Below are 12,597 nucleotides of genomic sequence, written 5' to 3' on the forward strand. Positions count from 1 at the left end.
ATTGTACAATGTCAACACGTTGGCAGCTATTGCACAATGGCAACACGCTGGCAACTATTGCACAATGGCAACTATTTTTCAGTGGCAATGAGTTGGCGACTATTGTAAAATAGCAATCAGTTGGTGACTATTGTACAACAAGAACTACTATTTTTCATTGACAATGAATTGATGACTTTTGTCCAACTGCAACGAGTTGGCAATTATTGTACAACGGGAACTATTATTTGTCAATGACAACGAACTGCCGACTGTTGTACGATTACAACGACTAATGTGCAATGGAAAATTAAAACATGTACAAATTGAGATGTAGTCTGTCTAGTATAGCATTGAACATACCAATTTATAACGTGCAAGTAGATAGTTAAGCGCAAAACGAAAAACGCAACAGGAATCGTGCAAATAACATACTCGCCATCTAATAAATCTCAATTTTGTTTAGAAAATGCCCTGATCCCTGTGAGCCCTAATGAGAAAAAAAAAATGTGTGGAAATATACCATGAATATACATACCATGAATATACCATTATGAGTGCCACACAGAAGCCGCAGACACGTTAAGTCCCATCGAAAGCGTTAAGTGTATTTCAGTTGGGTGTAAATAGGCTTATCCAAAGTTTATGTAGGCTAATCTTTGCTCTCCCCCTCTCCCTCTCCCTCTCTCTCTCCCCCTCTCTCTAAGAATATGGCCAGACTCCTCCTCTTTATGATAATGTGACAGTAGCATCTCTAGCTCAGAGACAAGCCTCCATTCTATTTCAACTAACGTTATGTGATCTGAGTTCCCAGTCACACGGTCACTGTCTCATCTCCTCTCCTCTCCTAACCCCCTTCTCCTCCTCGCCACACTCCCATGTCCGGTTCCCGCTCACAAAACAACAGAAAAAGAAATTGTTTGGGCAACTTTTCTCGAATAGTTTACTTTTAAAGTTTACTTTTTGTTGTTGTTGTTGTTGTTCCATGACTAGCATGGCAGCTTCGGCGGCGTCGGCGACGGCGGCGGTCCTCCTCCCCGCCGCGCCGCTCGGTCACCACCCGGCGCCGAGCTCCGCGTCTCCGGCCACTAATTCCCCGCCGCCCGCGGCCACCTCCGCCGCCTCCTCCCCGGCTCCTCCGGTGGCGCACCCGGCGCTGCTCCACCAGTTCCGAGCGGACCTCTTGCTGTCGAACGGCTCGCCGTTGAAGCCGGCGGGGGCTCCGGTGTCCTCCTCCTCCTCCACAGCCGCCGCTGTCGCTGCTGCCGCCGCCGCCGCCGCCGCCGCAGCCGGGAAACCCGTGTACGCCACGCCGTCGCCCGTGGAGAGCACGCCGCAGAACAACGAGTGCAAGCTGGTGGAGGTGAAAGGAGCCAAGCTGGCGTCGTTCACGGTCAAAGACACGGAGCTCATCTGCCTGCCCCAGGCCTTCGACGTCTTCCTCAAGCACCTGGTCGGCGGGCTCCACACCGTCTACACCAAACTCAAGCGGCTGGACATTACCCCCGTGGTGTGCAACGTGGAGCAGGTCCGGGTGCTGCGGGGACTCGGGGCGATACAGCCCGGCGTGAACCGCTGCAAACTCATCTCCAGGCAGGACTTCGAGACGCTCTACAACGACTGTACCAACGCCAGGTGGGTCAGATGGATGGATGGATGGATGGATGGATGCGTGGGTGGGTAGGGGTCGGGGGTCACTCCTGAGGATGCAGGGTGATCCGGCAGAAATCATGCGTATAAACCCTGCAATTTCTCTTATTTTATCCCATGGTATGGGACACGCACACTTTTATCTTCACTCAGGTTCAAAATTGAATACAAATCTTTTCAAGGGTGACAAAAATCCGGTGATCTGCCAAATTCTAGGGGGGAGAGATACTCATAATTGGTGTATCACAGAAATCTGCATTTAGGAGAGTCCTCCAGAATCATGTTTAATCACTAAAGAAACAAATTACTTATTTTTTTTTGCTGAAGATGTGTTTATATAGTGGTTTTGTGATGCTCCATGACAACTAATTTGCAGGCTGGTGGTCCGGTTAACCCTTTATCCCCGAGGTTTGGGCAGCTCAGCCCGTTGCTAATTACCATTTTAACGCATGATAAACGATGCGATGGTCCCGATGATAATGAACTTCAGTAATCTTAATAAAAAAAAAAAAAAACACTCTTAAAAGTTTGCTATCATCTGCTATCATCTCTCACTCCGGCTGACACACTCCCCCTTCTCTCGCCTCTCCTCTCCTTGCTTCTCCCTTGTCTTCTGACACCGAGCAACCCAGGCACACATTGAATCTGACACTGTCATTCTTAGAAATTGATTCTTCACAGAAATTAATTAATTTTCATTTGGCCCCAAGCGACAGCTTAAATCAGGACAAGCTCACTCACTCTGATCCCTTTGCTCTCACCCTCTCGCTCTCTCTCCTTCCTTAATAACTCACTGTCTTATCATATCAACACTCTTTAGCCCAGAGCATCAGAACAGAGGAGATGATTAAATGAATTCTCGGTATTTATGATGAGATTATGTAAATTAGCTGTTTTGCAGAACTATGATGGTGACCAACTACATGGGTCATCAATCCAATATGCCACAGAGATGTTTGGATAAAGGAGCTAAATTGGCTGAGATTTGTTGCTTCCTGGAGCCTTGGTCGGCTGTTGTGTCGACCACATGCCCATAACAGCATGGGTTTGAATCCAGAGGATTGCGGATTAGCCCGAGTTTGGGGAATTATATTGTTTGATAGTTAATCCCTACTCCTTGGAGCATGAATGATCCAATTTACTCCTGCCATTAAATGCAGATTGAGGGGATGTTAAGATGTGTAGCGATTTTCCAACTACTTTCCACAAGTTTTTTTTTCTTTTTTTTTGGTGCTTGTGTTTATTGAGTCTCAAATGAACCCAATGTGCTCATATTTTAATCTTTGAGCTCCAACTTTATTTTAATACCAAGTGGGAGGTTTTGAAACAAGCTTTGACTTGCTAAGTAAAACCAGAGTTACTACAAATAGTAACAAATGTCAGCTTCCAGCTCCATTTGCATGGATTAACACCTGCGCCTAAGCATTTGAGACCCTCCAGCCAAGACCAAATCCAGATGCATCTTCTGACTGCTTTGGGGATTTCTTCTGTATCAGGTGTTAATGGGAGTGTTGTTATACAACCATTGGAAATACACAGCCTCTGCCGTCTCTAATTATCTACACAAAACTCAAACAGTCTTTAGTTAATGAGATCTGAAAACATCACTCGTCTGGAATCTTCAAACGACTCCTGTGATTCTTTGTCTGACGGCGCTGAATGTGCCGTATTAGAATCCCCCCCAGCGTAAGGATGAAACTAAAACTGCAGTTTGAGGTGAAATAGAAAACTGAAATTGGTTACAGAGAGGCCAGACCTCTAAACTCTGAAGTTACAAAGGCTCTCCAGCACCATCATGCCTGAGTGAGGATTCTGTTACTGATTAAGATGACCATCACTCATTACATTTTAGTCCAGCATAGTCAAACTGGTCGGTGGAAAAAAAGAGTCTTGTCCAAAAGCTTTGTATGACTAACTGATATTGTCACATGCGCTCCAATGGCTGCGGACCTGACCTTAAGAATGCAAGTTTGAATCAGCAGTCATAAAGAAATGCCCCCTTGTGTGTCATTGTTTTTCAAAGGACTGGTTGACCTGGAAAACAATTCGGCTATTCAGTATTGAATTTTAGCTCTGTAACACAAACGCAAGCATGAAGAGTTGTCCGATTCCTTTTGGCAGAATTCCTTGTAATTCAACATTTTTGGGGTAGTTAAGTTAATTTGCCCTTGTAAGTTTTTTTTAGGCAGTTTCATCATCGGTTTCAAAATATTTTATTGCAGTATCTAAGACATTTTCATGATCATTCTATTAATATTTGTACTAGACGTGACCACAATAAAACCATTTTTATTCATATGCTTTTACAATTAATTAAATACATTTGCTTTGACCATAATTATAAAGTCCACTACATTCAAAAAGCATTGAGAAAACAAAAACATACCAATGAACCACGGGTGGATGTTGACAGTGAAATTGTCTGTCACAATTATTTAGTTTCAAGAAAATCTCTTATATATTATGTTTTGAACAATATACATTGATTGATTGCCCAGCTCTACTAGTTTTTTTTTCCTCCCCCTGTGTGTCATCCCTTACTTCTGTGCACACAAACACATCCTGAGTACTGACTCATCAAACCATGAAGAAGGGGCGACTTCACCCTCAGTCAAAGCCTAGTTATAATTCATGTATAGGTGGTGTGCACGCTCACTCACACACGCAAACACACATACACACGCACACGCTTTCTCTGTCATCTCCCAATACACATGCACAAACTCACATGGTCACGCCTGTGTGTTTGCAGGCTTTGCTGCTAAATGACATTAGTTCCACAGAGAGAACATGGAGGCAACCTGATCCTCCATCCTTTTCTTTCTCCCTCACAAAGGAACAGTTTCATTCTCAGTTAGGAACACACATCAAATGGCTCACCGCTCAGGTCAAACTGTATTTGTGTGTGTGTGTGTGTGTATGGGTTAGCGTGTGTTATTGTGTGTGTGTGTCAGGCGCGTTGTTTTATCCCATGTACAGAAACTCCAACCTCATGTGTTACAAAAAAGGAGTGTAATGTGATGAGCTAGAAGCTCTCTTGTTACTTTTTAACAGAGCATGTGATAATGGCAACACATGGTTTCTCCATTAATGTGTGTGAACATCTTTTGTACACAGTGCTACTCTGAAGGACCAGTTCATCCCAATGACATATTATCAAATGTTATTTTATTATACGTGACAAGGTTGATTAGTGCACATTCTAGGATGTCCGTCTTTGAGATGTTATCACCGTTTCCACCCTAATACAATGGGAATATTTTGAGTTTTGTCTGTGCGCTTCCAGCGTTGAATCAAATTTTAAACAGTGATGCATCATTCTGCATAAAAGATCAGAGACGGATAGATAACAATGCTCAGTGAAGCGTCAGTGTTGATGACCCAGAGTCACAGGCATGCAGTTTCTGAAAAGAGATGTTGCTGAAAATTGATTTTTTTTTCCTCTCAAGAGTTACCACAAAGTCTAGGTTCATTCAACTTCTCAGTGTGAATTTAGCGCCTAAATATTCTGCATGACAAGACATTTACCGCCAGTAAAATATTTTAGTTTGAACTTGATGCATTGAAACTCTCGGTAGTCCCGATCCCCAGAGCTACATATAAAGCCAGTTGTAGAGTTGCAATAATTAACTTTGTTGTCGACATTTGAATTAATCGACAACTTTTATAATCATTGATTGATATGTTTGACACCGTGATAGAGAAAAAAAACGTCAGAAGTCTAATAATAGCTTGTCCATTTTTAAATGATTTTTAAAAGAAATTATTTTCAAGTAGTAATTTTTCAAGTAGCCAAGTTGTAGCCGTGAGCAGGTGGAGAACATGAGACTAAAGAATCGTGGGATGATTGATAAACGGGATGAAATGGCCTGCAGAGAGCAACAAAAGCCTGCTCTTTGTGTTTTCTTTGTGGCAAACAACGGCTGTGCAAGTTGGCAATGCAAGCCTGTGTGTTTGTGTGTCTGTGTTTCTGTGTGTGTGTGTGTGTGTGTGTGTGTGTGTGTGCGTGTAAGTTGTCCCCTCAAAAACTGAACCCCATTGCCTTGTCATAACTCACTGTCAGTGTGCATGAAGGGGTGTCGGGCTCTATGTGCGCGTACGTGTGTGTTTGTGTGTAGTTTTAAGCGAAGTGTTTGGTTCAACTTTAACCTCCACCCTCTTTTGATGTTATAAGAGAAGAGCAAGATGAGATTCAGGGCCTCCATGTCTTCCACTATGACAGGTCCTAATGGAGTACACTCAGGCATGCTTTCACACACACACAGACACACACACACACACACACACACACACACACACACACACACACACTAATACAGTCTTGACATAGTCTTGACCCTGGAATGTGGGAAAGGAATGCAAGGCGGTATCAGTTTAGGAAATCAGATTCTTGCCATGATCAAACGTCCTGTGTGTGTGTGTGCCTGCTACTTCAATGACATCATCACACTGGATTTTTCGTATAACAATGGCGCATAAAGCTTTCTCAGCGTCTGATTCGGGAGGAAGATCAGAACATCAATCCTTTGCCTGTCTTCTGCAAGCAGCAGCAGCAGCAGAAGTCGTCCTGCACACAGTGGCGAAGATATGATTTATCAAATCGGACCATGACGATGAATACACACCCGCGTGATAAATACGGATTGAAAGCATGGGAACGTGGGAGCTGTAAAATGCTGTTAATATATTCCAAACAAAATCTTGTTTGAGCTAGCTCTTTTTTTCCGAACATAAAACTCATAAACAGGCACTCAGGCACGCACGCACGCGCACACACAGACACACACACACACACACACACACACACACACACACACACACACACACACACACACACACACACACACACACACAGCTGCTACCTATCAGCACCTCAGTCCCTCCAAGCCAGTAGCTGTTCCACTGTTTTGACTGTAACACTTCCTCTTCTTTCATTACTTTTCTCTGTCTACAGACTCTTGAGTGCGTGTTTGCAAGAGAATCTGTCATCTTTGCAATGTTTTGTTTCTGTTCCACCTGTGCTCAGCTCCAGCTGCCATGTCCTGACGTTTCATGTTTCAGGTAACACACACAAACACACATGCAAGCTAAGCTTAGGAGGTTGAACTAAACGTACAGAGCACCTCTTTTAACAAGTGTGTGTGTGTGTGTGTGTGTGTGCGTGTGTGTGTGTGTGTGTGTGTGTGTGTGTGAACGTGTGTGTGTGTATGTGTGTGTGTGTGTGTGTGGCCAGTGTTGGCATGAGGGAGGACGTCTGGGTGAGATTTTAATTAAAGTTTGAGACAAAGAGGTCATAAGCCATACACCCCCTCCTCCTCACACACACACACACACACACGCACACATGCACGCACACACGCACACCTTGTACACACATTCTCACACACACATACAGAGAAACACACAATGCACTGTTTTCTCTCTTCCCCCTCCTCTCCCTCATTCCATCCCCTCAGCTTGATGACTTTTCCATGAAAGGCTTTTTCATTAATCCTACCTCAGGGAACCAGTGCTCTCCAACCTCACACACACACACACACACACACACACACACACACACACACACACACACACACACACACACACACACACAAAACACAGTTGCATGAACAACACACATATAGACCTCCCTCTATGGGTCACTTTGATGTATCAACGCACTTGCAGACTAAACATAAAATTAGATGCCAGTTCTTTATGCTCCTTAAAATGCAACATATACAAAGGCGTACAGAGACACACATACAACGCACGTACCTATCATCTCCCACACACACACACATACAGACGCAGGCCATTAATTAGTGTGTGCAAATAAACAGTAGTAAGGGAAAGGGAAGCGGCTGCAGTAAAACTGACTTTAGTCTTTGGTCTCTGCGTGTTTTATTTCCCCCCGCTGCTGTTTGCTTGTGCATTTGTGTGTGTGTCTATGTGCGTGTGTGTTTATTTGAGTTTTTTTTTTCCAACATCAGTTGCCGTGTAACTGTTGTTACTTTACCTTCAAACTTCAGACCTAAAAATACATTTCCTGCTTTTGTCAGGCTCAGTATGCCGCTCTATATGGACTGTAAAAAATGTTTTGTGTAATATGAACGCACCCCTGCCCTGACAGGAACATGCTCACTTGTATGCGTACAGTCACAAATTCATCCCTCTTCACTCCTGTGTGAATTTGTCTACCTGCATGTGTGTGTGTTTGTGTCTTACTGTCTACGTGCCTGTGTGGGTGTGTGTGATATCTGATGTCAGCTGTCACATCCCAGTCGGTCTGGGCCCATAATAAGAGACAATAATAACAACTCATTAAAACCGAGGGCAGGAACTGTGGAGCTCATCGGCTCATCAAATTAACCTTTGAACACTTCACACACAGACACACACACACACACACACACACCCTCACACAACTGCTCACACACCCATTTGTGCTTATGTGCACATGCACACAAGCTACCTGTTTTCTCACACAGTTAGTGGGTACACAATCTTTCTCTCTGTCTTTTTGTTTCACTCCATCTCCCCCCCCCCACTCAGTCAGTGGGTGTGTCAACAGGGGATTGGTCCTTTCTGCTGGGTAATTGATGAATTATATGCAATATGCAAATAAGGCGCCATTAATCTCCTGACTGACAGCTTCGTTTATGGGGCCTTAATGACGGCTGGATTAGATTCTAATTAAAATCTGCTCAAAGACACCCCACGCTAGGAAGCTGCTGCTGCTGCTAGTCGTTTTGCTCTTTCCCACCTTCTTTCACTTTTTTTTCTGACTCATCCTCTCATCTTTTCCTCTCGCTTTTCATCTCCTGATTTCCTCTCTATCTCACTTTTCATCTCCTTAACTGCACTCTGTGTTTTCTTGTCATGCCTTTCTTGTCTCATCCACTAGCACCCCCCTCCCTCCCTTTTTTCCCGCCTTTCAACTCACTTTGTCTTTTAATATCACTCTCACAGAGGCGCGCACTCCTCACAAACTCGTGTTACCCGACGTTAGTCTGCGATGAAGGGAGATGAGTCGTGCTGGTTGTCATTAGGCCTGATGCGGCCCGTGTCATTCCCCTTGTCAGGACATTCACACCGTTTAGTCAGAGCCAAAGTGATGCCTGACAGCTTTTCACGTACTTCCTCCAGGATTGATTGAGCATGCCCAGCTCAATCAAAGCATGTGAATCTGCTTGTAGTCTACAGCCTGTAGTGAGGAGGTTTTGTGATACGGCGGGAAAATGGGAACAAATGGACAACGAAGAAAAAGATGTAAAGGCGAAGGAGTTCAGCAACCACCATTTAATAAGCAAACAAACGAATGAGTAAGCTGAACAGTAACGAGGTGCTTTATTGATGCCACAGGGAAACTCCTTTTCTGCTTGCTTGTATCCACAGGGAGGTCAGATTTGCTGTACAGCAGCCTTCCTGGAAGTGGTCGGTTTTCGGAGTTTTGCTTGTTGACGGTTCAGCAGGATCAGAGCTTTACAGACTGAAGGACAGTTTCTTTAATCAGGCCACCCATCTGAGTCTCAGCATGACGGATAGAGTTGAGTATTAAACCGTCTAATAACTAACATTGGCTTGTGTTTGTCTGCCTGCAGTTCTAGGCCTGGCCGACCGCCCAAGAGGCTGCAGAGTGTGACAGAGGGCGGGACTCACCCCATGCTGTCCCATGGCGGTCTGCTACATGCTGGGATCATGCCTCCTGCAGGTGACCACCCAGGACTCTTTGCGCACGTGCACAGTGTTGTACAGTACTCTTGCAAACTCACACCTTTTAAGCTCAACCTCCACCAGAAAACCTCATCCTGAAAAAAACAAAAAAAGAATCAAGAAGATCACACTGTTCTTCAAAAAATATACAATTGTTTTGATGAAATGAAATAAATCATTAGCCACATGATCGTCAACATAACTGCTCAGGGTTACAAAAGGTTAACTCAGGATAGAATGGCCCCATCCTGGGGACAAAAATGAGACAGGTCTTAGTACACGATGATAAAAGCAAGTGTTTAAATGGTAACATGATATGAAATTGGAGATTAGATAAACCGCAGTGTCATTATCTGTGATTACGATCGGTTCTATGGGACTTGACGTCAAACAACAGGAAACATCAGTGGTGTTAATTATTTGTATGTGGTGTAGAAATGAGTGAAATAATGGGGATAAAAATGTTCCCGCTTTCGTAGCCCCTCAGGCAATAGAGTTCTCACCGAACATTGAAATCGACAGAGCAGTTCCAGTTCACGCTTGTCACGTGGAGGGTCGTGGAGCAAAATGTGTATCTTTTTGGTAAAATAGTGCTGTAAAAATAGAGGTTTGGATATGAGGTCATAAAATTTGTTGAAAATTTTTCACTTGCAGCTTTGAGGGTGAGTCCCATCCACCCAGGATGTGAGTTAACAACTCTAGCCTGAGATCAATGTGTCAAAACACCCATTTACCCATTTTATTGGTGAACTAGTGAAAACATAATCCCTTTAGTTCTGTGTCAGAAATTGGGACAGATTGTTTGAATTTACAGACATTACAATACAAATTATTTGTATTGCTATTTTTGGAAATATTGCTAATTGTGTGTGAAATCCAGTCATGGCAATAAGGAGTGGAGATATACATATGTACTGCTTATTCTGAGCTAATGCTAATCCAGTTATATTTATACTAAAATAAGAATGATAAAAATATCTATTATTTTTAAACAGCAAAATTCATCAAATGGCTCTTGTTTTTCCATATTCCCATTTCATGCTAAGAGTTGCACTGTTGTGAAATATCTAGAAATCACTTGTTTGATGACTTGTTTGTTTAAATAGCGATTTATTGACACATTATTGCTCCAGCCCTGAGAGGAACCCTTTGGGAAGTTTATATTTTTAGTGTGTTTACTGCTGTCAGAAAGTAAAAGAAATGACCAGGCAAACACTAATTAAAAAGAATGAACAGGTTGTTTATGCAAAATAGATACATGATGGGGAAGAATCCTCTATTTTCCCTGCAGACCCCGCATCATGAGGCATTGTAACCATCATCAATAGTATGAGGAGGTGGAGTTCGGGGCCGAAGCTGCTGTGTTGATTAATAAGATGAACATACACTTTGCTGATACCCGAGGAAAAAAAAAATCCCAAGCTTGGAGATTTTTCTTATTACGAAGAACACAAAGTAATTTTTCCAACTCAAACCTGTGGATTGTTGCATTATTCATGACGTCCCCTCACATGTTGGTTTGATGTGTTAACATGTGAAATTACTTACGTTCTTCAGTCATTAATCGTTGGGTATTTTAGATACAATTTTAGAATTCAGGATTTTCATGTCATCTATAGGTCTGTTTAGTAGTTATTTCATAATTTCACTCTCAGTGAAGTCTTGGGGAGAAACGTTCTTAAGGCTATAGCGATGCTTGTTCATGTCACAGTTGAAGATTTGCGTGTGTGCATGATGGGTGTGTGTGTGTGTGTGTGTAGTACAGAGTAGCTGAGGAAAGTAATTGTTGGCACCTCACCACTCTCAAAGTTGCCCTTGGCTTTGTGCTCTTCGTTGCAACCTGATCTTTTCATTCCCCGCCTCAAAAGAAGCCATTTTCTATTAGCCTCCGCTTCCTCTCACTGTTCAAAGGTGCTCGAGTGTGTGTGCATTTGTGTGTCTTGTGTAAGTGCGAGCGTTCAAGAGCATCTTTCTCAGTGGGAAAAGAGTCTTTTTCCACCAAAGGAGAGGGCACGGCGGCAATGTCAGTGCTACTGATTAGAACTGGCCACATGAGAGGGGAGAGAGAGACTGAGAGAGGGGGGACATTTGAGCGTAAAAGGCAGGAAAAATCTTTGATGTGATCCTCCTTAGTCTCTTTTTCTCGCCCTTGTGCACCCACACACACACACACACTCACATACACAACACAGTGGCTTATGTCCTGCTGTGATGCTGACATTTGAAAAGGTAAAGTAAGGAGAGGGGATGGGAGGAGAGCGGGGAGAAAGGGCAACGAAGAGAGGGAGAGGAGATGAGAAGAAAAGGAACAATTTGTTGTGGTTGTCGACGTCTTGGACAAACAGACAATTCACCTCGGACTCCCATTGTGTAAGGAAAGAAACCCTCCGCAGTTCAGTTCAGTGCAGATGTTTAGATGTATCCAAGATCAGGAAATTAAGACTTATGATTTGTTTGTGTTTCCTCACTGGTGTTTGCACAGTTGCACCGCTTGTCCGACTTTAATAATTGACCGTGTTTGTCTGTATTAGCGTGAGATATATTTAATTTTCTCTGTCGTAAGATGGACTTTTAAAAGGGTGCTCGGTGGGTCAGACTGCCTTGTGAGGTTCAAGACACAAATTAAATTGTCTCGGCTCTCCCGCCACATTTTGTCACTATGAATTTCATTTTATCCGAAAGAGCACAACCCCTATCAAAAGTTTTTTTTTTTTTTTTTTTTTAATGCCTCAAATATGGACTGATAGAGAAAGCAAAGAGGTGGAGCTGCTGATGCAGAGTGTCATCCAGAGCGCTGTGCTGTGGGTTGTGATGTCCTCGTGTGGGAGAGATGAATGTCTTGGCTTGTTCCTATCACTGCTGATTCCCTGCCAGACTAAATGGCCAGTGCAGCGGTGCAGTCACAATGAATGGCCGGCCTCTGTCTTCCCATGACAACCTCCTGCTTACCCACCGCCCTAATCCTCCACCAGGCCCATTGATCTGGCTTGTATTGATTGTTTTTTTTTTCCTCTCCTTTCCTCCTTTTTTCTTATTCTTCCCATCCCTCTATCTGTCTTGCCCTCAGATCTATCTGCCCTGGCCAAGAAGATCAAACTTGAAGCCATGGGAGGTTACCACAGCAACCAACATGGCGGACCAAACGGAGAGAACGGTGATCACAGTCCCGGTCTGGGTGAGTCTCATTGGTTTGTCTGTCTAAACACACACAAGTGTGCGTGCAAAATGTTTAATTGCGGTCGTAAACACATCGCAGTTGTTGTCTGTACCCAT

The 12,597-nt window shown here is 43.6% G+C and overlaps 1 protein-coding gene across 3 annotated transcripts in view; it reads left to right on the plus strand.

Annotated features, from left to right (window-relative positions):
* Positions 1 to 702: 702 nt before the first annotated feature.
* Positions 703 to 12,597, plus strand: part of dachc (dachshund c) — a 28,556-nt gene continuing 16,661 nt past the window's right edge. The window contains exons 1-3 of one of the 3 annotated variants that reach the window (XR_015108365.1): positions 703 to 1,614; positions 9,213 to 9,322; positions 12,392 to 12,499. Coding sequence is in view for 2 of the 3 variants with exons in the window: in XM_086171826.1 (XP_086027952.1) it covers positions 965 to 1,614; positions 9,213 to 9,322; positions 12,392 to 12,499 (868 nt within the window). In the remaining variant the exon portion in view is untranslated. The remainder of the gene's footprint in view (positions 1,615 to 9,212; positions 9,323 to 12,391; positions 12,500 to 12,597) is intronic. The other 2 variants (XM_086171826.1, XM_086171827.1) reach the window with 2 other exon arrangements.

The sequence above is a fragment of the Fistularia commersonii genome, chromosome 2 (assembly GCF_037954325.1).
Source record: "Fistularia commersonii isolate RoL2024-O1a breed Wild chromosome 2, RoL_Fcom_v1.0, whole genome shotgun sequence".
Lineage (NCBI taxonomy): Eukaryota > Metazoa > Chordata > Actinopteri > Syngnathiformes > Fistulariidae > Fistularia > Fistularia commersonii.